The sequence below is a fragment of the Theropithecus gelada genome, chromosome 9 (genome assembly GCF_003255815.1).
Source record: "Theropithecus gelada isolate Dixy chromosome 9, Tgel_1.0, whole genome shotgun sequence".
In the NCBI taxonomy this organism is placed as follows: Eukaryota; Metazoa; Chordata; class Mammalia; order Primates; family Cercopithecidae; genus Theropithecus; species Theropithecus gelada.
The window spans coordinates 99,155,962-99,182,635 of record NC_037677.1 but is presented as its reverse complement, the minus strand read 5'-3'; the positions used below and the strand labels follow the sequence as shown (position 1 = coordinate 99,182,635).

The following is a 26,674-nucleotide window of genomic DNA, read 5'->3' as shown; positions in this document are numbered from 1 at the left end:
GCAAGAGGGAGCCCCACATGGAGGGTGGTGGAGGGACTCCCATCCCCAGGCCCAGGGAGCCGGGCTCCCACCTTGCATGGGTACTCACACAGGTACTGTCCGCAGCAGCTCCAGGATGCCCTGCCCGTTCCACTGCTGGGCTGAGTGTAGCTCTTCAGTGCAGACGCCAACGATCTGAAGCCCAGGATAGAAAGCCACTGTGTGTTAACGGCAGCTCCCCACCCCACGAAGGTCAGTTACTCAGGCTCTCTGAGACACCTCCAGTTGGGAGACCACAGGCAGGATCTGTGCTTAGGAGCTGGTGCAGCCAAGATGGGATGGTTCCCTTAGGAGGGAGTGGCTGCCTGGCTGGTAAATGGCTGGGTCCACTGGTGGGCCCTGAGGCCTGACCCTTGCCCTTGCTGTGTCTGGATGACACCAAGTCTAGCTCTTGGCTGCAAAGGAGAAAACCAAGGCCTGAGCAACTCAAGATGTGTCCTCAGGCCATGTCTCTGGAAGTTGGGGAGGTTCAGGGAGCCATTCCTACCCAGTCTGGTATCATGGGGAATGTAAACAAGAGACTTTGAGACCTATCAGGCTTGGAACCACCACCAATAGGTCCTAGCAGCTTGCAGAGAAACTCCTCCCTTCCTTATTAGGGGATAGGCCTTTGTGTAAATATCAAAGGAATCAGTGGAACCTTCACATAGACTTCATCGTGACCAAAAACAAACACTGGTCAAAGCTGGGCAGGTTACCACAGCTTCTGGGAAACAGCAAAGATGACCCAGAGCTGGCTTCCTGCTAGAAAGTCATGTTCCTGAGACTGGGTCTTCACTGTTCACAGAATACCTGCCACCCCCATTCCTCCCTCTCAGCTACAGCCATTCTCTCCCACCCAAATGGCCCCTTCCCCTTCCCCCTTCTCCCATCTCAGCAGGTTAAATCAGACCATCTGAATCTACCTGACAAACCATCAGAGGAAACAGAAATCAGGAGGAGGCCAAAGGAAACCTCCCACTCCCTTCACTCCCCTTCCTCAAGCCTCCCTATCCTCCCAGGACTCTTCCTACAGGAAGGCTTGAACCAGCGTTCAACCTGTGCCTCACCTGGAGGAAGGTAACTACCCCAAAGGGTGTCTGCACGGGCTGCATCTGTGGGTCCTCTGTCAGCAGCATGTGCTGAATTCTTGACTCACTGTTATCCAAAGGGCTGTGCCAGGACACATGGTCCCCACTGCAGAAGGTGTTCTCTGTGGGAGAGACACAAGGATCCTCAGTGTTCAAGGCCTCAGATCCAGGCCTGGAATCTGGGCTGGGATCTCACTAGCACAGGCTGGGAGGCTTCCCAGCCTCTTAGGGTAGCCCCTGTGAAGGAAGAGAAGCATTCACTCCGGATGGAAGCAAAGAGCTTGTGGATATTTCCAAAAACCTAAATTGTTCCTGCTTGCCAATTCTGTCAGACTTAAATGGAAAAGGACAGGCTATTAGTGTGAAAGCTCTTTTGGCTTGGGAAACCCGAAAGACTTCTGGCATCTGCTTCATTTCCCCAATATCCCGACTCATGGTGGGAGGCAGGAGCCATGATTGGATCTGCCAAGAAAGACTAAGGTGCTTTTTTGTGGGGCCACCTGGCCAGAAGTCCACAGGGAGGCAACAGGGCAACGAAAGCCCTTCACCTTGGAGAAACAGACCGAGATTTCTGTGTTGCTGAAACGGCGCTCAGAAGGAAACATCCAGCCTTGGAGGGCCTTTGAGATCTATCACCAGTTTCCACAGGTAGATGCAGGAATTCCTGAGGAACGCTAGGCTTCAAGTAAATGGAGGTCTAGATAGTGCCTCCCGCACTGTGGCAGAGACAACTCATGACGATCCTCAGGCCATGTCTCTGAGATGTTCAGATTCTGCCAAGGGTAGCTGTTGCTGCCAAGGGCACAGCCTCCTCACACACAGGCTCACCATTGCACTTCAAGCAGGCACATTACTTTAGAAAGAGTTTTGTTGAAGGCCACATAACCACAAGGGAAAACAACCCCACAGGGTACTAAGTCTCTCACTAGCTCTGACTCTCATCATGGGTGCCAAGGTGCCATGTATGACCAGCCTATGCATCCACAGGCTCCCTTGCATGTTTTGTTCTTACACAAATGGAAGCACACTATTCTGCAGATTTCACTTAATTATATATCTTAGAGAGCACTTCTTTTTTTTTTTTTTTTTAATACGGAACACTTCACAAATTTGCATGTCATCCTTGCGCAGGGGTCATGCTAATCCCCTCTGTATCGTTCCAATTTTAGTATATGTGCTGCTGAAGTGAGCACGAGATCACTTTTTTTTTTTTTTTGAGACGGCATCTCGCTCTGTTGCCAGGCTGGAGTACAGTGGCGTGATCTCGGCTCACTGCAACCTCCGCCTCCCGAGTTCAAGCGATTCTCCTGCCTCAGCCTCCCAAGTAGCTGGGATTACTGGCAAGCACCACCATGCCAGGCTAATTTTTTGTATTTTTAGTAAAGATGGGGTTTCACCGTGTTAGCCAGGACGGTCTCGATCTCCTGACCTCATGATCCGCCCGCCTCGGCCTCCCAAATTGCTGGCATTACAAGCATTAGCCACCACACCCGGCCGAGATCACTTCTTTTCAGCACATGGAGAGCTATCTCATTCTTTAAATGGCTGTTCCAGAGTTCACTGTGGTCTGTCATTCATGATCTGGGAATCTCAACAGTTGAGGTACCTTCCTTCACTTTTTATCAATATTTGAGGTAAGGCAGAACACACACATACACACATACACACACCCATCTTTTCCATCCAGGATATGGCTCCAGTTATTGGTCCTAACCTCAGTGGTGTTCATTCAGGCAGGAGAAGGAAGACTGCTTCCTCTGAGATGTAATAATACAGAGGAGAGGAGAAGGCACGGCTCCAGGTACAGCCAACTAGAAACCCCTAAATTACCAAATTCCTGCTAGGCCCACTCTTCCCAGAATCCCTCTCCTTTTATGTAAGTGTGTTTCTGCAAGCAGCCTTCATGTTCTACAAGTAAGAAACAATGCAGGCTGGGCGCGGTGGCTCACACCTGTAATCCCAGCACTTTGGGAGGCTGAGGCAGGAGGATCACGAGGTCAGGAGATCAAGACTATCCTGGCTAATATGGTGAAACCCTGTGTCTACTAAAAATACAAAAAATTAGCTGGGCGTGGTGGCAGGTGCCTGTAGTCCCAGCTACTCGGGAGGCTGAGGCAGGAGAATGGCGTGAACCTGGGAGGCGGAGCTTGCAGTGAGCCGAGATCACGCCACTGGACTCCAGCCTGGGCAACAGAGTGAGACTCTGTCTCAAAAAAAAAAAAAAAAAAAAAAAGAGGCCGGGCGCGGTGGCTCAAGCCTGTAATCCCAGCACTTTGGGAGGCCGAGGCGGGTGGATCACAAGGTCAGGAGATCGAGACTATCCTGGCTAACATGGTGAAACCCCGTCTCTACCAAAAATACAAAAAACTAGCCGGGCGCGGTAGCGGGCGCCTGTAGTCCCAGCTACTTGGGAGGCTGAGGCGGGAGAATGGCGTGAACCCGGGGGGCGGAGCTTGCAGTGAGCCGAGATCGCGCCACTGCACTCCAGCCTGGGAGCACAGCGAGACTCCGTCTCAAAAAAAAAAAAAAAAAAAAAAAAAAAGAAAAGAAAAGAAAAAGAAACAATGCAACAGGTAAAAGGACTGAATAAGTAATTAACCCCCCAACAACAACATACACACATATAAACAATCCAGGCCCATCAGATGACTCCACTGGTAAATTCTGCCAAACATTTAGAAAAGAATTAATAGCGACTTTTCACAAACTCTTCCAAAAAATAAAAGAAGAAATACTTTCTAATTCATTCTATGAAACCAATATTACTCTGATATGAAAAGCAAAGGTTTAAAGGTTTAAGACAAGGAAAAAAAACCTATAGACCAATATACTTTATGCATATACAAACAAAAATCCTAAACAAAATACCAGCAAACAGAATCCAGCAACATATAAAAAGGGTTATACAGGCTGGGCGTGGTGGCTCATGTCTGTAATCCCAGCACTTTGAGAGGCCAAGGCAGGCGGATCACGAGGTCAGGAGTTCAAGACCAGCCTGGCCAAGACAGTGAAACCCCGTTTCTACTAAAAATACAAAAAATTAGCAGGACGTGGTAGAAGGCACCTGTAATCCCAGCTACTTGGGAGGCTGAGGCAGGAGAATTGCTTGAACCCAGGGTGGAGGTTGCAGTGAGTGGAGGTCACACCACTGCACTCCAGTCTGGGCAACAGTGTGAGACTCTGTACTCTGTCTCAAAAAAAAAAAGGTCGGTTATACACAATGACCAAGTAGAATTTATCCCAGAAATGCAAGGCTAGTTATACACAAGAAAATCCATGTAATGGAAGTTATAAAAAAAAAAACCACTCCATGATCATGTCAACAGACAGAAAAAGCATTTGACAAGATCCTTTTCATAATAAAAATACTCAGATTTGGAATAGATGCAACTTCCTCATATTGATAAAGAGCATTAACAAAAAACCCCACACGTAACATCATACTTGATTAATGGTAAGTAACTGAACTAATTCCCTCTACAATCAGGAACACAACAGAGATGGTTACTCTCGCCACTACTCTCGCCACTTCTGTTCAACATTGTATTAGAGTGCAAGCCAGGACAATTAGGCAAGAAAAATAAACAAAAAAAAAAAAGTCCAGGTGCGGTGGCTCACACTTCTAATCCCAGCACTTTGGGAGGTCGAGGCATGTAGATCACCTGAGGTCAAGAGTTTAAGACCAGTTTGACCAATATGGTGAAACCCTGACTCTTAAAAATACAAAAATTAGCCAGGCATGGTGGCGTGCTCCTGTAGTCCCAGCTACTCAGGAGGCTAATGCAGGAGAATTGCTTGAACCTGGGAGGCAGAGGCTGCAGTGAGCCAAGATCACACCACTGCACTCCAGCCTGGGTAACAGAGTGAGACACCATCTCAAAAAAAAAAAAAAAAAAAAAAAAGAAGAAGAAGAAACAAAATACATCCAGATTGGAAAGGAAGAAGTAAAACTGCCTCTATTCATGGATAGCATGATATTGTAATATAGAAAACCTTAAGGAATGTACTAAAAATTACTAGAACTATTAAACAAGTTCAGCAAGGTTGTAGGGTACAAAGCAATATGCAAAAATCATTTGTATTTGTATATACTAGCAAGGAACAATCCAAAAATAAACCTAAGGCCATGCATGGTGGCTCGTGCCTCTAATCCCAGCACTTTCAGAGGCTGAGGTGGGAGGATTGCTTGAGCCTGGCAGTTAGAGACCAGCCTAAGCAACATAGCAAGAATCCCCCATCTCCATACATACATACACAAATTAGCCAGGCATGGTAGTGCACACCTGTAGCTGCAGCTATCTGGGAGGCTGGAGCATGAGGATGGCTTGAGCCCAGGAGTTCAAGGCTGCAGTAAACTATGATCACACCACTGCACTCCAGCCTGGGCAACAGAGAGAGACTGTGTATCAAAAAAATAAAAAACAAAACAAAACAAAATAAAAAATGAAAGAAAGGCCAGGCGCGGTGGCTCAAGCCTGTAATCCCAGCACTTTGGGAGGCTGAGACGGGCGGATCACGAGGTCAGGAGATCGAGACCATCCTGGCTAAACCGGTGAAACCCCGTCTCTACAAAAAATACAAAAAAACTAGCCGGGGCGAAGTGGCGGGCGCCTGTAGTCCCAGCTACTTGGGAGGCTGAGGCAGGAGAATGGCGTAAACCCGGGAGGTGGAGCTTGCAGTGAGCTGAGATCCGGCCACTGCACTCCAGCCTGGGCCACAGAGCAAGACTCCATCTCAAAAAAATAAATAAATAAAATAAAAATAAAAATAAATAAATAAAAAATGAAAGAAAAACAATTATTTCACAATAACATCAAATATAATGCAATGCTTCATTTAACAAAGGAAATGAAAACTTATACTCTGAAAACTACAAAACGTCATTGAAAGAAATTCGAGAAGACCTACATAAACAGAAAAATATCCAACATTCATGGATCAGAAGACTAAGTGTTGCTGAGATGGCAGTATCCCCAACTCGATCTACAGGTACAGTGCAATCCCTATGAAAATGACAGGTATGGGGGGAGGGGGGAGGAGGGGAGGGGGGAGGGATGGCATTGGGAGTTATACCTGATGTAAATGACGAGTTGATGGGTGCTGACGAGTTGATGGGTGCAGCACCCCAACATGGCACAAGTATACATATGTAACAAACCTGCACGTTGTGCACATGTACCCTAGAACTTAAAGTATAATAATAATAAAAAAGAAATAGAGAATTACCAAAATGTGACACAGAGACATGAAGTGAGCACATGCTGTTGGATAAATGGTACCAATAGAATTGCTATATGCAGGGTTGCTACAAACCTTCAATTTGTAAAGAAAACTCAGTATTTGTGAAGTGCAACAAAATGAGATATGCCTGTATTTATCATTGTTGTATCTTTTTGGTGAATTAAACTTTTATCATTACAAAAAAAAGAAAAGAAAATGACAGGTATCCTCTTTGCAGTAATTCACAAATGGATTCAAAACTTCACGTGGAAATGCAAGACACCCAGAATAGGGCTGGGCATGGTGGCTCACACCTGTAATCCCGGCACTTTGGGAGGCTGAGGTGGGCAGATCATGAGGTCAGGAGACCCTCCTGGCTAACACGGTGAAACCCCGTCTCTACCAAAAAATATACAAAAAATTAGCCGGGTGTGGTGGCCGGTGCCTGTAGTCGCAGCTACTCGGGAGGCTGAGGCAGGAGAATGGTGTGAACCCAGGAGGCAGAGCTTGCAGTGAGCCGAGATCACGCCACTGCACTACAACCTGGGCGACAGAGCGAGATTCCATCTCAAAAAAACAGAAACAAACAAACAAAAAAACCAAAAAACAACAACAACAACAACAAAAGAGAAAATAAGAAGTGTACAACTGTTGGTGAGGATGCAAAGAATCTGGAATCCTTGTGCACTGCTGGTGGAATATAAAATGGACTAGCCACTGTGCAAAACAGTACAGCGGTTCTGCAAAAAAATTTAAACACAGAATCACCATATGATCTAGCAAGTTCACATCTGGGTATATAGCCAAAATAACTGAAAGGAGGGTCTCAAACAGATATTTGTATACCTATCTTCACAGCAGCATTATTCACAATTGCCAGAAGGTAGAAACAACCCAAATGTCCATCAAGAGATGAATGGATTAACAAAATGCAGTATTTACACAAAATGGAATACGATTCAGCCATAAAAAAGGGAAATTCTGGCAAATGCTACAGCATGGATGAATCTTGATAATATTATACTAAGTGAAATAAATATACACAAAAGGACAAATACTAAATGATTTCACTTACATGAAGTACCTAGAGTAGGCAAATTTATAGAGACAGAAGCTGGGGGAGAAGCGAATGGGGAGTTATTGCTTAGTGCGTACAGAGTTTAAGTTGGGGAAGATGAAAAAGTTCTAGAAATGGATGGTGGTAATGTCTGCAAAACAATGTGAATATACTTAATAATGTCACAGAACTGTACACTTAGAAATGTTAAAATGATAAATTTTATGTTACACATATTTAATCACAATTTTAAAAAGAAAAAACCCACAGAATGAGAGAAAATATTTGCAAATCATATCTAATAAGTATCCAGCATATATTAAGTATTTTGCATCCAGAACATATAAAGAGTTCTTACAACTCAATAATAAAAGATAAATAATTCAATTTAAAAATAAGCAAAGGATCGGAATATATTTCTCCAAAGAAGATATACAAATAGCTAGCTGGGCATGGTGGCTCATGCCTATAATTCCAGCACATTGGGAGGCCAAGGCGGGCGGATCACCTAAAGTCAGGAGTTCAAGACCAACCTGGCCAAAATGGTGAAACCCTGTCTCTACTAAAAATACAAAAATTAGTCAGGCATGGTGGCATGAGCCTGTAATCCCAGCTATAGGGAGGCTGAGGGAGGCGAATTGCTTGAACCCAGAAGGCAGAGGTTGCAGTGAGCCAAGATCGTGCCATTTCCCTCCAGCCTGTGTAACAGAGTGAGACTCTGTCGGAAACAAAAAAAAAAAGAAAAAGAAAAAAAGATATACAAATAGCTAATAAGCACATAAAAAGATCCTCAATGTCATTAACCATCAGGGGAATGCAAATCAAAACCACCATGAGGCCAGTGCAGTGGCCTCCCAACACTTTGGGAGGCCAAGGTGAGAGGATCGCTTGAGGCCAGGAGTTTGAGACCAGCCTGGGCAGCCATGGCAAAACCCCATCTCTAAAAAAATACAAACAAGGCTGGGTGCAGTGGCTCACGCCTGTAATCCCAGCACTTTGGGAGGTCAAGGCAGATGGATCACGAGGTCAGGAGATCGAGACCATCCTGGCTAACACGGTGAAACCCTGTCTCTACTAAAAATACAAAAATTAGCCAGGCGTGGTGGCATGAGCCTGTAGTCCCAGCTACTCAGGAGGCTGAGGCAGGAGAATGGCATGAACCCAGGAGGTGGAGCTGGCAGTGAGCCGAGATTGTGCCACTGCACTCCAGCCTGGGCAACAGAGCGAGACTCCATCTCAAAAAACAAACAAACAAACAAACAAAAAAATTAGCTGGGTCTGGTGGCCCATGCCTGTAGTCCTAGCTACTCAGGAGGTTGAAGTTGGAGGATTGTTTGAGCCTGAGATGTGGAGGCTACAGTAAGCTTTGGTTGCACCATAGTATTCTAGCCTGGATGACAGAGTGAGACCCTGTCTCAAAAAAACAAAAGAAAACAAAACAAAACAAAAAACCCACAATGAGACACCACCACTTCATACCCACTAGAATGTTTAAAATAAAAAAGATAGCAATTATAAGTATTATCTGGCAATAAAAAGGAATAAAATACTAATATATACTACAACATGAACCTTAAAGACATTATGCTAAGTGAAAAAAGCCAGTCATAAAAGACCTTATATGATTCCATCCATATGGAATGTCCAGAATAGGCAAATCTATGGAAGCAGATAGTAGATTAGTGGTTGTCTACAGCTGTGATGGTTAGAAGGAATAGGGAGTGACCAATATGAGGTTCTTTTTTCATGGTGATGGTTTCACAACTGTGAATTACATGGTATGTGAATCGTATGTCAATAAATCTGTTATTAAAAAAGAAAGGATATAGCAGGCAAAAGGAAGGAATCTTGAGGCACAGGCAAAGTAGGGGAAGCAAGGCCAAGCCTCTAAATTTCTTGTTTCCACCACCCCAGGCACAGCAGCCTGGCCTGGGAGAAACCTGACCCATGATGCTGAGACATCACAGCACTGTATGTGTCTACATGACCTGAACAATCATCTACTAACATATTCTTTTCTACAAATGAGAAAAGGATGCTTGAGATTGACCAACGTCTCATAGTACGTCAGCGATGATGGGCATGGCCCAACACTTCCCAAACTTTGGGGTCATCCACAACACCCATCAGGATGTTTGCTGTATCTGTGTACCATCTGTACCATTATCTACCTGTATTTTTCCCCCTAAAATTGACTTGTCTTTTTTTTTTTTTTTCCTAAACAAACTTACTCTGAAAAGGTAACTTCATATCACTATACTAGATAAGGAAAATAAATGGAAAATTAGTGTTGCTTACCTCAAGTGGTAACTTTTGGATAATATGATAACAAACTGTTAATTTCTAGCTGATATTGTTGCCTACCTAACATTGTTTAAAAACTGAAATAAACAAGGGTCAAAGAGCTGTTCAAGGTTTAAAGAGTCATATACAGCTGAGACAAAATCACCAAGACTGAGAGAGAACAAACTGGGCCAGGCATGGTGGCTCATGCCTGTAATCATAGCATTTTGGGAGGCCCAGCGAGAGGATCGCTTGAGCCGAGGAGTTTGAAACCAGCCTGAGCAACATAGTAAGACCCCATCTTAAAAAAAAAAAAGAAAAGAAAAAAGAACCAAAGAGAGAAAAGTGGCTTCACTATTTATGCTACCAGTTACTACTCTTGTGCAGTTACCAGCTGAAATCGCCTGCTGGTTTTGGCAAACCCTGGCTTAGTGGTGAACTTTGGAGTTGGGAAGGCCGTTTCTATTTGCCTCCATCCCTAACTAGTTGTGACCCTGCACAACTTGCCCAAACACAATATACAAGCCTGTTAGCAGGAAATAGTGTGCCTACTCAGTATGCTTTCTACTGCGGTATGTTATTACTCGTGTACTAGAATACAGTACAGATACTCTCACCTGTCACCAGAAAACAGGACTGGCCACAGAGCTTGTAGCTACCAGCAAGTGCCCAGTAGGTGGCACCATTGCTCCTGGTTTAAGAAACAGATGGGCCAGTTCCCTGGAGCTTTGCATCCCTATCTGATGTCTAGTCTGTAGAAACATACCCCAAACTGGGTGGGGATTTATTTAGGCTGGAAACAGGGAAAAGGCTGGAAACAGGGAAAAGGCTGGAAAGATTTGGAGTCATGACCTTTGATCTTTTAACCAGAATTAACATGATTTTAAAATATTGTGCAAATCCAAACTGTTTGAACCAGAATGACCAAAAAGCACTTTGTGCAGGCTTAATAACTTGGGAAGGGGCTTAATTTAGGCAGCTGCGAGAGGGAGACTCTAAGGCAAGAAAAGGGAGTCAGGCCCAGGTGCTGCTCTAGGATCAACACGTTCCACCCTGAGCATGTGTGATCGGGCTTTGGCCAAAGGTACTCCTGAGTTAAAGCGGGGAGCAGAAAGTGCAACTTCCATCAGAAATGCTTGGAGAGCAGGACACTAACAGAAACTTCTAGCGAGGGGCAGGTCTTCCGCAGCTCTGCTTGATGAAGGAACTAGACTTATGAGCTCTTCTGTGGCCAAGAAATGGTCTTTCTTAACACAATGAAAGAGCCTTGGTCACAGTTTTCAAGCCTGGGACAAAGCCACAATGGGTTCATTCTTGAGTCCGGTCTGGTCTTTATGCCCTGGATGCTCAGCCCCATTCTGTTGGAGCCACTGTGGGGTCTCAGCACTCAGGCCCCAGCGCCCACCCTGGGAAGCTCTTGGCCCCTTCAGAGGGGTTTTCAAATGCTAATAATGCCTCAGTTAGAGGCCCAGCTGTTCAGTACAGTGGTTACAGGAGCTGGCTTCCTCTCTCTTGCTTCCCAAGGTAGCCTCATTGAAAAGTCAGGGTGAAAATCCCAGAGACCTCCCAACTACACAGCAGAGGCTCCCCCACCCGGTGTCTGAAAGAATGCCGTTCCAGGTAAGGGCTGGGTAGACACTTTCTATTCCCTTCCCTCCTTGGAGCTTTGCCCCCAAGTACCAGGAGAAACCTCCCTCGGCTACTCCAGACTTCTATGCTGTTTGGCAAATTCACTGGAAGGGAAATACCACTCCAGGGTAGCAAAAGGAGTCTCTCCCCTCCCCCGCTAAAAATGCTAGTTACAGTTCTACACCTTGCTTACTTGGGAGAAAGATTTCATTCCTCCACGTCTCATTCACCATTAACAAACAACTCCTGGGCAAGAACTCTGAAAACGTGGAAGATGCTGAACAGGCGCACAGAATCTAACTGGCTCCTCCAATTGGCCATCACCCCACCCCCACCTCCCCGACATCCAGCTTCAGTCATGGTGGTTTGAAGTTGGACTGTCCCGGATATAATAAGTTAGCAAAATCTAGAGAGAGGGGTTGCAGAAGAAAACAGCTATTGTTTGTAAAATAGTTAGTGCTGCCTTTGAAACACAGAAGCAAATGCATTCCTTGAGTTCTTACAAATACATTCTCCAAGAGTTCTTAATTCATCCTAACTCTAGACAGTGCCCGCCTGCCTCCCTTCTGTGCAAAAGTACAGGCCCCCGTGATATTCTACATAATAGCCTGGAAACTAAAGCCCCACCCCAGGGTCAGAATGAACATGCTTGGTCTGTGGAGAGGAGGCTCATGTTCCCTTTGGGAGCCTAGGAGCGTGAAGCTTGGCACCGTGAAGCCAAATGCCCCTTTTCTCCAGGTGCTTTTCTGCGTGCTCTGAGATGATTCCATGCTTTCCAGGGACAGAGAAAAGGGCAGGAAATGCAGCCGGACTATGCCAGGTGACACAGGAGTGGCTGGTCTGCAAGAGGTGTTTTTGAGAGAGCAGGAAAATGGGAGGTGACCCAAAGCGGGCTGGCAGACTCAGGTCTGTCAAGTTGGAGGTCAAACATTTGACAAAGGCACAGCCATCATAGTCTCTCAAGAAAAAATCTCCACTCCTCTTGCATTTTTGGTGTTCACAAATCATTCTGATAACCAGGGCTTAAGTGTCTTCTGTGAACACTGAGAGCTGGTCCTAGGGGGGCTTAGCAGTTCTTTCCCAAAATGTCAGATGTGCCAGACACGTCCCCAGTGACACTGACTGCTGAGGAGGAAAGGTTCAGTTAGCCTACGCTCCATATCTGGAAGTCCCAGGATGAAGCTGAGACCTGTGGGGAGACTCTGGCAACTGACTAACCCGCCCTCCTTCCTGAGAAGGCTCAAGCTGCTACTGCTGCGGCCATGGTGGGCTGCGCGACGGAGCTGGGCCCAGAGAAGGCTTCCTCTGAGATTGGAAGACAGTTCCTTCTCAAGTCAACAGAAAGCCCATGAGCAGAAATACATTTATGGGGGCAGAACTACAGGTGCACACAGGCCTGGGAGCTTCATGACTCCCCAGTGAGAGGAGGAGAAAATCTGGAGGTTTTGCTGAACGAAACATCTCTGGCTGAGGCAGTGAAGGAAGTAAAGTTCAAAGTTAGTCCTGTTGGCTTCTGCCCAGCCCACGTGCTCCTAATGGGGGCCACTCAGTCTGCCCGCTGCCCCCACTGGATCTCTCCGTAAGCTCATCCTAATTTCTAAAACCCATGCCTAATTTATTCTTCTTTTTTTTCTTCTTCTTCTTCTTCTTCCCCTTCTCTTTCTTCTTCTCCTTCTTCTTTTTTTTTTTTGAGACACAGTCTCTCTCTGTTGCCCAGGCTGGAGTACAATGACACAATCTCAGCTCACTGCAACCTCCACCTCCTGGGTTCAACTGATTCTCGTGCCTCAGCCTCCCAAGTAGCTGGGACCACAGGTGCACACCACCACACCCAGCTAATTTTTGTATTTAGTAGAGATGGGGTTTTGCCATGTTGGCCAGGCTAGTCTTGAACTCCTGACCTCAAGTGATCCACCTGCCTTGGCCTCCCCAAGTGCCGGGATTACAAGTGTGAGCCACCACGCCCAGCCCAAGCCTAATTTCTAGACCAGAGAGTAGGAGAATAGGGATATGTGTGTCTAGTCTATTGCCAGAAATGAGGCGCCTACTGAGTTTTAGGCCACGGGGTGTAGCACAACCACAAATGACATTTCTGGAGCCCTTAGCACACCTGCACAATGCTACCCTCATTTTAGGGAGGAGTAACTCCAGGCACTGTACAGAAGGCACTGCCCTCACGAAGACACAGAGCCTCCTCCAGGCAAATTCTCCCACAACCTAACAGCACCCACCCACCAAAGGAAGGCAGCAGATCCTCTTCTTGTCTGATCAACACTGACTTTTCCTGGTAACAGCAACTCTCGTCCTCCAGGAATCCAAGTAAAGCTGAGAGTGAGCACCTCCCTCCACTTCCCTGCCTACCTGGCTCCACGCCCCCTCCCGAAGCCAAAGCCAAAGAACCTTACAGCAGAGTTGTGACGCAGGACCCACACTAGGAACTAGGACAGAAACCTTGCATCAGAGTCTGGAGACAAGGCCCACACTAGGAACTGGGACAGAAGTTGAATGCAATGATGTATAAACGGCCTAGCAGCAAAAAAATAAAACATGTCCTGGGAATTCCCCTTTAACAGTGGACCTCCTGCAAGGAGAGGAAAAGATGGGATACTCCCCAGCTCAGAAGCTACAATTTGTTACAAACCAATAGAATTTGGCACCCCTGCCTTTCTCCCCACACAGTGCACAGCAGACAGATGCTCCTAAGGAAGGATAATCCCAGGAACATGGCTGACTGTTCAACAACTCCTCTGCAGGGCTTCCAATCAAACTCCAAAGAAAGGGCAAGACAGAAACTCTTTAAGAAAGAAAAAACAACAAAGCAAACAAACTGTGCGGGGAGGGGGGGGGGGGAAGGGGAGAAGACCCAAAACAGATTCTCTGTACCACCTGTGGTTGAGGAGCTCTTGGGGCTAGAAGGTAAAATTCTTCATAACTGGTCAAATGGTGCAGATGGTGACCAGTTGTAGAGTTTCCAAATCTGGTCATGTGGTAGAAACAAGAATTAACCCCTACCCCCCCGCCCCACCTACCTTTTCAAAGTTCTGGATGCAGTTTTATCACTTGAAAAATTCATTTGAGTGTTTGGTTTGAGAGCTTCCCTCAGCTAGCTCTGTCTGATATTAATTTGGCTAAACGTGGTTGCAAGACATGGAGACGGGAAATGAATACGCAGTCCCACTTGATTAAATAAAGAAGACTGAGAGAAGACATATTTGCTCTTGCAAAACTGAAAGGAAATGTAAAGGCTATTCCTTCCAGGTTTTGCCTGGAATCAAAGGAATTGCACAGCTAGCCAAAGGAGACTCAAAACTGCTTCCCTATGCATTTTCTCCAGAACCTCCTGCTCTTCAGTTTCCTTCCTCTCCCTCAAAGCCGCAATCATAAAGGCAAACAGTGAAGTGTAAGGAAAATCCCTTTATAAGCAGAGATACTCAGTAAACTGGAATACAGGTCACAGCGGGAGAGGTGGGAGGCTGGCGGGCTGCCAGAGGCCCTGCAGACTCTCACCCCAAAGCAAGTCTAGGGGGCTGCAAACTTTCAGAACTAGACTGATGCGGCTTCACTAGAGATAGACTGTGGACCTGACACACCCTGTGCTCACATGGGCAGGGCACACAGCAGACAGCCTCATTCTCCCCACAGTGAGGGTGAGGACCCTGATTGCCCACAGAGCTCAGGAGGGTTCATCTGGCCACAGCTTGTAGCTGTCACTAGTCAAACCTCATTTACTCACCCATATATGCTATGCCCACCTGTAAAGAACACAGGTCCTTGCTTAGCCCTTAGAGAGAGCCTGGAGTCCTAATCTAGCAGATGCTTTCAACTTTTCTTTTTAAGCAGCTCCATCTGTTTAGACACCTGTCAGCATGAGAAGGCAGAATATTCTGCCCACAGGCTTGTAACTGGGCAAGACCTGCTCTTGTTCCTCTCTCCTTCACCAGCACGAGGGCCTGCCACCTACACACAAGGCAGAGCCCAAGCCTCTTCTTTTTTTTTTTTTCCTTTGAGACAGAGTCTCGCTCTGTCGCCCAAACTAGAGGGCATCGGTGCCATCTCAGCTCACTGCAACCTCTACCTCCCAAGTTCAGGCAAGTCTCATGCCTCAGCCTCCCGAGCAGCTGGGATTACAAGCGTGCACCACCATGTCCAGCTAATTTTTCTTTCTTTCTTTTTTTTTTTTTTTTTTTGAGACGGAGTCTTGCTCTGTCTCCAGGCTGGAGTGCAGTGACATGATCTCAGCTCACGGCAACCTCTGCCTCATGGGTTCAAGCGGTTCTCCTGCCTCAGCCTACTGAGTACCTGGGACTATAGGCACGTGCCACCATGCCCAGCTAATATTTATACTTTTAGTAGACAGGGTTTCACCATGTTGGCCAGGATGGTCTCGATCTCCTGACCTCGTGATCTGCCCGCCTCGGCCTCCCTAAGTGCTGGGATTACAGGTGTGAGTCACTGCACCCCGACTAATTTTTGTATTTTTAATAGAGATGGGGTTTCACCATGCTGACCAGGCTGGTCTCCAACTCCTAACCTCAAGTGATCCTCCCACCTCGGCCTCCCAAAGTGCTGGAATTACATCGTGCTTTATTTATTTTTTTATTTGTATTTTTTTTTTTTGAGACGGAGTCTTGCTGTCGCCCAGGCTGGAGTGCAGTGGCGTGATCTCTGCTCGCTGTGAGCTCCGCCTCCTGGGTTCACACCATTCTCCTGCCTCAGCCTCCTGAGTAGCTAGGACTACAGGCGCCCGCCACCATGCCCAGCTAATTTTTTTTTTTTTTATTTTTAGTACAGACGGGGTTTCACCATGTTAGCCAGGATGGTCTCGATCTCCTGACCTTGTGATCCGCCTGCCTTGGCCTCCCAAAGTATTGGGATTACAGGCGTGAGCCATCGGCCTCTTTGTTCTTAAAGCCAAAGGGACTAAGGAGGTTTTAAACTCATAGTCCTACATACGTTTCAATCAAAGAATGCCAGGAGAGCTGGGTGCAGTGGCTCATGCCTGTAATCCTAGCACTTTGGGAGGCTGAGGTAGGTGGATCACTTGAGCACAGGAGTCTGACACCATCCTTGGCAACATGGCAAAACCCTTGTCTCTGTAAAAAATACAACATTTAGCCAGGTGTGGTGGCATATGCCTGTGGTCCCAGCTACCTGGGAGGCTGAAGTGGGAGGATCACTGAAGCCCTGGGAGATGGAGGTTGCAGTGACCCATGATCACACCACTGTACTCCTGGGTGACAGAGTAAGATGTGAGACCCCATTTCCAGAAAAAAGAAAAAAGAAAAAAGAAAAAAAAAATCCCAGGAAATCTTTTGAAGCTTTAAAATCCAAGACCAGCCTTGCCAACATGGTGAAACCGTGTCTCCACTAAAAACACAAAAATTAGCTGTGCATGGTGGTGGGTGCCTATAAGCCCAGTTACTCAGGAGGCTGAGGCAGGAGAATCGTTTGAACCTGGGAGGCGGAGGTTGCAGTGAGCCAAGATCGTGCCACTGCACTCCAGACTGGGCAACAAGGCGAGACTCCATCTCAAAAAAAAAAAAAAAAAAATCCAGCACATGCTTCTACTCCTCCTATCTTCTTCCTGAAGAGACCAGTTACATCTAGAATGAAAACCCATTTAGACTGGGTGCAGTGATTCACACCTGCAAACTCCCAGCTTTGGGAGGCTGAGGCAGGAAGGTCACCTCAGACCAGGAGTTCAAGACCAGCCTGGGCAACACAGTGAGACCCTGTCTCTACAAAAAAATTTTAAACATTAGCCAGGCATGGTGGCACACACTTGCAGTCCCACAGCTACTTGGCAGACTGATGATGGAGGATCATTTGAGCCAAAGTGTTCGAGGTTACAGTGAGCTATAATTGTATCATTGCACTCCAGCCTGGGCAACAGAACAAGACCCCGTCACCGCAAAACAAAACAAAATATTTAGTTGCCAGGGACCTATAAACTAGTATGGTCACCAAATGGCAGAATCTATTAATATAAAAGGTACCTTCTCTTTGACCCAATCATTCTACTTATAAATATCTACCCTAGAGCAAAACATGTCACAAAGAGGAATGAATAAGGATGGTCACTGCATCTTCTGTGCACTGTTTGTAATATTGGAAAAATGGCAACAACCTAAAGGTGCATCACCAGGGGAATAGTTAAATTATGGTTTATTCATACAATAGAATCACAGGCAACAGTAAAAAAAATTAAATAAAGATCTTCAAGACATACTGTCAACTGAAAAACCCAACTGTGAAGGGCAGTACAGTTTCATTTACATTAAATACTATGCAGCCATAAAAAAGGATGAGTTCATGTCCTTTGTAGGGACATGGATGCAGCTGGAAACCATCATTCTCAGCAAACTATCGCAAGAACAGAAAACCAAACCCTGCATGTTCTCATTCATAGGTGGGAACTGAACAATGAGATCACTTGGACACAGGAAGGGGGAACATCACACACAGGGGCCTGTTGGGGGGAGGGGTGATGGGGGAGGGATAGCATTAGGAGATATACCTAATGTAAATGACAAGTTAATGGGTGCAGCACACCAACATGGCACATGTATACATATATAACAAACCTGCACATTGTGCACATGTACCCTAGAACTTAAAGTATAATAATAATAAAAAAAGAAAGAAAAAAAAAAAACATTTTCCAGAAAGTCCAAAAAAAAAAAAAAAGAAAGAAAGAAAAAAAACCCATAGAAAGCCAAATCATTTCATAGGTACCGAGAAGAAGGTGAATACATAGAAAAAAATCTGGCAAGCTGCAAGGACTCACACCAAATGGATAAAGAGGGTTCCTTTAGCAAGGGCCCTGAGATTGGGTGGGATGGTCATATAGAACTTTGACTTTATCTGTATAGTCTAAGTTTTTAACATCTGAGGTCGGGCACAGTACCTCATGCCTGTAATCCCAGCACTTTGGCAGGTTGAGGTGGGTGGATCATTCCAGTCCAGAACTTCGAGACCAGCCTGGGCCACATAGCAAGACCCCATCTCTACCAAAAAACACAGAAAAATTAGCGGGGTGTGGTGGCATGTGCCTGTAGACCCAGCCACTTGGAGGCTAAGGTGGGAGGATCACTTGAGCCCGGGAGGTTGAGGCTGCAGTGAGCCAAGATCACACCACTACACTCCAGCCTGGCCAACAGAGATCCTGTTGCCAAAAAAAAAAAAAAAATCTGAAATTTATTTATGTATTATCTATATACTTAATGTTGGAAAGATGATCCTCCTCCTTGACCCCTCTGCTCTGTGGCACCAGCAGCCGTCACACTGACTACTGTGGCATCACTCCAAATGCAGTGGCACTAATCTGGACATGCCAGGAAGCTAGGTGGTATGATTTGAATGTCTGCCTTGCTCAAAAGGCATGTTGAAACTCAATCTTCAACCTGGCAGTATTGAGAGGTGTGGCCTTTAAGAGGTGACTGGGTCATGAGGGCCCTCCCCTCATATATAGATTAATAAGTTAATAGATTATCACAGAGGTGGGCAATGGGGGTGGAAACTGGTGGGTTTATAAGAAGAGAGACTTGAGCTAGCAAGTTCAGCCCCCTTGCCATGTGATGTCCCTGGGACTCTGTAGGGACTCCTCAACAGCAAGAAGGCCCTCATCAAATGGGGCCCTTTAACCTTGGATTTCTCAGCCTCCATAACTGTAAGAAATAAATTCCTTTTCTTCATAAATTACCAGTTTCAGATATTCTGTTATAAGCAGCAGAAAATGGACTAGAACATTAGGAGCCATCCTTGGCTGGCAACTAAAATGGCACCACTGGCATTTTCAACCAGGCTAGCTTTTTAAAAAAATTTGACACAAGGGTCTTGCTCTGTTTCCCAGGCTGGAGTGTGGTAGCACCATTATTGCTCACTACAGCCTCAACCACCTGGGCTCAAGCAAACCTTCCACCCCAGCTTCCCAAGTAGCTAAGACTACAGGTGCACCACCAAGCCTAATTTTTTTTTTTTTTTTTTTTTTGAGACAGAGTCTTGCTTTGTTGCCCAGGCTGGAGTGCAGTGGCGTGATCTCAGCTCACTGCAACCTCCGCCTCCCGGGTTCAAGCAATTCCCCTGCCTCAGCCTCCTGAGTAGCTAGGACTACAGGCGCATGCCACTACGACCGGCTAATTTTTTGTATTTTTAGTACAGACAGGGTTTCACCATATTGGCCTGGCTGGTCTTGAACTCCTGACCTCATGATCTGCCCGCCTCGACCTCCCAAAATGCTGGGATTACAGGTGTGAGCCACTGTGCCCAGCCTGTTTCAAGGCTTTTTTAGTGACAAAGATAAAATACTTTTTTTTTTAAAGAAAGAGAAAACATCTTTTGTTCATCTTGCTAATTAGATTCCAAATTTAAGAATATAACATTTTAACTTATTTGATTTTATATTTGTATCTTTTATTTACTTTATTATTGTTTTAGACACAAAGTCTCATTGTGTCACGCAGGCTACAGTGTAGTGGCACAATCATAGCTCAAACTCCTGGGCTCAAGCAATCTTCCTGTCTTAGCCTCTCAAATAGTTGGCACTACAGATGTGAGCCACAACGCCTGGCCATATATTTGTATCTTTCTAATCTTACGCTGAACATCTTGCTTTCTAACATAATCACTTATTTGCTTTATCCTATAATATCCATATACTAGTTTCAGAATAATATCAATATTTTTATTAACAACATGATTACTAAAACAGTTTTTTCTATCTTTGTGTATATATTAGGGATATACAGCCAACTTACTGTATTTTAAGATATCTGTGTATTGTTGGCCGGGCGCAGTAGCTCACGCCTGTAATCTCAGCACTTTGGGAGGCCGAGGTGGGCGGATCACAAGGTCAGGAGATTGAGACCATCCTGGCAAACACAGTGAAACCCTATCTCTACTAAAAATACAAAAAAAAATTAGCCGGGCATGGTGGTGGGCACCTGTAGTCCCAGCTTCTTGGGAGGCTGAGGCAGGAGAATGGCGTGAACCTGGGAGGCGGTGGAGCTTGCAGTGAGCGGAGATCGCGCCACTGCACTCCAGCCTGGGCGACAGAGCGAGACTCCATCTCAAAAAAAAAAAAAAAAGGTATCTGTGTATTGTTATGGCACCGATTTGGTATGCGGTGAATTTCACTTGTTTTATTTTGCTTCTGAGTTTTAGGAAATGTGGCAGGCAGACTCTAAGGTGACCCCATGGTCCCCATCCCCTTGGTACTCAAGCCCTGTCTAATACTCTCCCCTAAGTGTGGACAAGACCTATAACATGCTTCTTGCTAAAAGAATATGGCAAAAGTAAAGATATTTTAAAGATGTAAATTAATGTCCCAAATCACTTTATTAATTTTTTTTTCAGTTTTAGTTGTAGTAAAATACATCAACATAAAATTCGCCATTTTAACCATTTTTAAGTGGCATTAAGTACATTCATATTGTTGTGCAACCATAACAATCTTCCATTTCCAGGACTTTTTTTTTATCTTCCCCAACTGAAACTCTATACCCAGTAAACAATAACGCCCCGTTCCACTGCATCCAATCCCTGGAAACCACAATTCTGCCTTCTGTCTCTATGAACCTAACTACTCTAAGTACCTTATATAAGTGGAATCATACAATATTTGTTTTGTGTCTGGCTTATTTCACTTGCCATAATGTCTTCTGGGTTCATCCATGTTGTAGCATGTAGCATGTGGCAGAATTTCCTTCCTTTTATTAAGGCTGAGTAATATTCCATTACATGTATATACCATACTTTGTTTACCCATTCATCTTTTGATGGACACTTGAGTTACTTCCACTTTTTGGATGCTATGAAAACTGGTACACAAATATCTGTTCAAGTCCCTGCTTTCAATTCTTTTGGATACATACCCAGAGGTGAGATTGCTGGATCATACAGTAATTCCATTTTGAACCTTCTGAAGAACCACTAGACCATTTTCCACAGCAGCTGCACCATTTTACATTCCTATCAACAGTGTACAAGGGTGCCAATTTCTTCACATGCTTGCTAACATACTATTTTCTGGTTTTTTTGGTATTAGCCATTCTAATGGCTGTGAGGCCAAAGTAAATGATTTTGTGTTAATTAAAAGGGAGGCCTTTTTCACAAGATGGCGCCGAAAGCAAAGAAGGAAGCTCCTGCTTCTCCTAAAGCTGAAGCCAAAGCAAAGGCTTTGAAGGCCAAGAAGGCAGTGTTGAAAGGTGTCCACAGTCACAAAAAAAGAGAAGATCTGCACATCACCTACCTTCCAGTGTCCCAAGACACTGCGATTCTGAAGGCAGCCCAAGTACCCTCAGAAGGCCACCCCCCCAGAGAACAAGCTTGACCAGTATGCTATCATCAAGTTTCCACTGACCACTGAGTCTGCCATGAGGAAGAGAGAAGACAACACACTTGTGTTCATTGTGGATGTTAAAGCCAACAAGCACCAGATCAAACAGGCTGTGAAGAAGCTCTATGACCCTGATGTGGCCAAGGTCAACACCCTGATTCAGCCTGATGGAGAGAAGAAGGCGTATGTCCAGCTGGCTCCTGATTACGATGCTTTGGATGTTGCCAACAAAACTGGGATCATCTAAACTGAGTCCAGCTGGCTAATTCTAAATATATGTAATATCTTTTCACCATTAAAAAAAAAAAAAAAAAAAAAAAAGGCTGGGCGTGGTGGCTTACATCTGTAATCCCAGCACTTTGGGAGGCCAAGGAGGGTGGATCAGGAGGTCAGGAGTTCAAGACCAGCCTGACCAAGATAGTGAAACCCCATCTGTACTAAAAACACAAAAAGTAGCTGGGTGCGGTGGCAGGCGCCTGTTATCCCAGCTACTCAGGAGGTTGAGGCAGGAGAATTGCTTGAACCCGGGTGGCAGAGGTTGCAGTGAGCCAAGATGGCGCCACTGCACTCCAGCCTGGGCACTGGGGTGAGACTCTGTCTCAAAAACAAAACAAAACAAAACAAACAAACAAAGAAAACAGGGAGAGGCCAGTCGCGGCTCACACCTGTAATCCCAGCACTTTGGGAGGCCGAGGCGGATGGATCACCTGAGGTCAGGAGTTCAAGACCAGCCTGATCAACATGTGAAACCTTGTCTCTACTAAAAACAAACAAACAAAAAATTATCTGGGCATGGTGGCTGGTGCCTGTAATCCTAGCTACTCGGGAGGTTGAGGCAGGAGAATGGCTTGAACCTGGGAGGCAGAGGATGCAATGAGCCAAGATCATGCCACTGCACTCCAGCCTGGGCAACAAGAATGAAACTCCATCACAAAAAAAAAAAAAAAAAAAAAAGGAGATTCTCCTGGGTGGACTTGACTGAAACAGGTAAAAGCCCTTTAAAAGGGAATTGTGCCCCTACACAAAGGTCAGACGCTTCCTCCCTTGCTGCTTTGAAGCAGCAAGCTGCCTTGAATCCTAAAGTTGCAAGGAAAGGAATTCTGTCAACAACCTGAGGGAACTTGGAGGCATATTCTTCCCCAGGGGAGCCTCAAATAAGAATGCAGCCTGTAATATGAACGTGGAAAAAAAGAAAATAAAAGAATGCAGCCTGGTAAACACCTTAATTGTAGCCTTGCAAGGCCCTGAGTAGAGGACCTAGAGATAAGCTGTACCCAAACTCTAGACACACAGAAACTGGGTTTTAAGCCATTAATTTTTTTGTTTTGTTTTTTTTTTTTTTTTTGAAACAGAGTCTCGCTCTGTCACCCAGGCTAGAGTGCAGTGGGGCAATCTTGGCTCACTGCAACCTCTGTCTCCCAGGTTCAAATGATTCTCCTGCCTCAGTCCCCAAATAGCTAGAATTACAGGTGTGCACCACCATGCCTGGCTACTTTTTTGTTTGTTGGTTGGTTGGCTCGTTTTGTTTGTTGTTGTTGTTGTTGTTGTTTTAAATAGAGACCGGGTTTTGGCATGTTGCCCCGGCTGGTCTTGAAATCCTGGCCTCAAGTGATCCGCCCACCTCAGCCTCCCAAAGTGCTGGGATGACAGGCGTAAGCCACCGTGCCCGGCCTGCTTAAACATCAACTTTTAACCCAGAGAGAATTTTGGTTGGCCTTATCCCCAGCAACCCAACAAAAGATAAATTAATGAAACACTAACTTCTCCTAGCTCAGTCACTGGCCATCTTAGTGTAAGGTGAAAGCGTTACTTATTAGCACTAACTATTTTTCTTCTACCAAGTCATGGGTACAAACAGTCACCCAAAATGTATTATGTATACCCTTCTGTTCAAGACAAAATCAGATCCTATAGTTAAGAGTCTCTTCTCTTAGCTTTATTCTCTGATACAATTTTCTTACTGTGTAACCTTGAAGAAGCCACTTAACTTCTCTGCATCTATTTTTTCACCTACCAAAACATGATGTGATGATCTAATGTATACCTTGAAGGGTTTTTTTTTTTTTTAAGAATCTAAGAAAACAAAATATGTAAAAATTGCCTTGTGTACTGAAAATACTGTACAAATTAAGCAGTTGCTATTCATTTGAAAGATCTGACCACTGGAAAACATGGCCACTATTTACACAAAAAGGAATGAAGACAGAAGGATCCAGTAGAACTGAGACACAGACATAGAATCCATCCACATAGAAGAGCAGATGATTTCTTCGAGGAGCCATGATTCTAATTTTCAGCTTAGGAAACCAACTCCCTTCTTCCTGCCTTAGTTTACACCAAGAAGCACAGCTATAGTACTTATGGATGTTCTCAGAAATCACCCAGCTGGGTCAGACGTGGAGCACCTGGGAAGCATCGAGAAGACAAAGGAGGAAGGACTTGTTTGCAAGAAACCAGACTGGAGCACAGAAGAAGGGGTCACAAAAATACCAATTAGAAAACAAACAAACAAACAAACAAAAAAAAACAAAACTCAGCATTAATAAATGGTCTCCTTTGGGAGGCTGAGGCAGGCGGATCACGAAGTCAGGAGTTTGAGACTAGCCTGGTCAACATGGTGAAACGCTGTCTCTACTAAAAAATACAAAAATTAGCCTGGCGTGGTGGCATGTGCCTGTAGTCCCAGCTACTCAGGAGGCTGAGGCAAGAGAATCGCTTGAACCTGGGAGACGGAGGTTGCAGTGAGTCGAGATTGCGCCACTGCACTCCAGCCTGGGTGACAGAGCAAGACTCCGTCTCAATAAATAAATACGTAAGTAAGTAAGTAGGCAAATAAATGGTCTCTGGGTTTGGCAGTCTAGATTCCCAAATCACCAATTCCACACCCAGCGCTTAAATCCCCTCTACAAGCGCCTGGGCCAGCAACTGCCCAGACTACTAGAAAAACGTCAGGGATGGTGAGTTTACTGCCTCCCAGTGCCTATCCACATTAGGAAATTCTTCTACATCCCAATGAAGAGTTAACAGCTTTCTAGCTCTCTATTCTGAGTAACAAAAAGTCAAATCCCTTTTCCATATGGTAAGACCTCAACTATTTTTAAATTCCTGTTGTAGGTCATAGTTCGACTCCCTACATATTCCATCTCAATCTTTTCGTCTTCCAACTAGAATGTTTTCAGTTACCTCACTTTCACAGCCATTCCTCATAGATGGACAGTTTTGAAAGGTTTTGCCAGTTTGAAAGCCACCATTCTCTGGACACACTGTGATTGGTTTAAGTCCCTCGTTGAACGTGGCACCCAAAAGGGGCTGTTGGGTCAGAGACAGGCCATGAGGCAGGCACTTACCTCTGAGTATCTGTGTAAAGACCAGCTCCTCAGCTGTCTATGTACCTGCCCAAATTTCAAAGTTTCCCTACCAATCAGACACAGGAAGGGGGTTACAGATAACTGATTTTGGGTGATTTGATTATAGGAAGAGGTAGCAATAAATCATTAGTGAACTCTTTTGGTGTTCAGGCCAGACTCTTCCAGGACATTTCTTCCTGCTTGGAGAGAAGGGACTGAGTTGTGAGGGTGAACTCAGGTACTGCAGGGCTTTCCGAGAGCCACAGAGTCTGAGTAGCCTGTGGGCCTCCAGCCTCAAAGAACTTCCTTAATGTTGGAATATGGCCTACCTTAAAGCTACCAAAAGTGGGAAGAGTACTGTGTCTTATTTTACGGATTGAAAGACTACACAGTGCTTCTTCAATGCCTGTACTGCCAAATGGCCATGACTACAGGTGAGAACACAGTGGCGGCCGTGGCAGGGGCCATCCTGCCTAGTGGAATCACCTTCAAGGAGGACAGCTGGGCATATGTGCCAAACTGTAAGATCTGTGGACCTTGTGACCACAATCCCACTTTAGAAATTGATCCTGAGATAACTGGCTGCAGTTGCTAAGATGTTCATATATGGACAACAACCTTATAGTGTTGTTTAAAACAGGGAAAACTGGAAACTATCTGCAAGTTCATCCAGAGGGCTCTATTTATCCTAGAGGGGCCTGTTATGTTAGTAGCATACAATGAAACGCCATACAACCATTACAAGCACTGCTATGGAGACACACACACACACACACATATATATATATTTTTGGAGACAGTTTCGCTCTTCTCGCCCAGGCTGGAGTGCAATGGTGCAATCTTGGCTCACTGCAACCTCCGCCTCCTGGGTTCAAGTGATTCTCCTGCCTCAGTCTTCCGAGTAGCTGGGATTACAGGCGCTCGCCAACTCACCCAGCTAATTTTTGTATTTTTAGTAGAGACAGGGTTTCACCACATTGGCCAGGCTGGTCTCAAACTCCTGTCCTCAGGTGATCCGCCTGCCTTGGCCTCCCAAAATGCTGGGATTATAGGCATGAGTCACTGTGCCCAGCTGAGCTATAGTTACTTAGCTAGAAAGACTTCTATGACATGATGCTGTGTGAAGAAAGTATGTTAATATATACAGTACTTAGTAAAAATGCCTATTTTATGTATAGAGACATATCTAGAAGGATGATAACCAAATAAAAATGGCCGTCTCAGAAGCATGTTTATTTCTGTTTTCAACATATATTTATTTAAGTTACAAAGTAACATAGGCTTATTATAAGAAAGTCAACAAAGAAATGTATAAAGTAAAACATGAAAATCTCTTCCCATCAGTCCCATTTCTCAGCTATTAACATTTGCTGTGAACATCTGATATATAATCTTTTTTTGTTTTTGAGACGGAGTCTCGCTCTGTCACCCAGGCTGGAGTGCAGTGGCCGGATCTCAGCTCACTGCAAGCTCCGCCTCCCGGGTTTACGCCATTCTCCTGCCTCAGCCTCCCGAGTAGCTGGGACTACAGGCGCCCGCCACCTCGCCCAGCTAGTTTTTTTTGTATTTTTTAGTAGAGACGGGGTTTCACTGTGTTAGCCAGGATGGTCTCGATCTCCTGACCTCGTGATCCGCCCGTCTCGGCCTCCCAAAGTGCTGGGATTACAGGCTTGAGCTACCGCGCCCGGCCTCA

At 45.4% G+C, this 26,674-nt stretch overlaps 1 protein-coding gene and 1 non-coding gene across 5 annotated transcripts in view; both read right to left on the bottom strand.

The window, feature by feature from the left end:
- Positions 1-26,674, bottom strand: part of SUFU (SUFU negative regulator of hedgehog signaling) — a 132,896-nt gene that overhangs the window by 39,602 nt on the left and 66,620 nt on the right. For all 4 annotated transcript variants that reach the window (XM_025397405.1, XM_025397404.1, XM_025397406.1 and 1 more), the window contains exons 4-5: positions 1,089-1,231; positions 89-174 (exon numbers count right to left, since the gene is read on the bottom strand). In XM_025397405.1, coding sequence (XP_025253190.1) covers positions 89-174; positions 1,089-1,231 — 229 coding nt within the window. The remainder of the gene's footprint in view (positions 1-88; positions 175-1,088; positions 1,232-26,674) is intronic.
- LOC112632337 lies at positions 2,196-2,302 on the bottom strand. Its single transcript, XR_003121378.1, has one exon. It is a non-coding gene; the product is annotated as a U6 spliceosomal RNA (small nuclear RNA).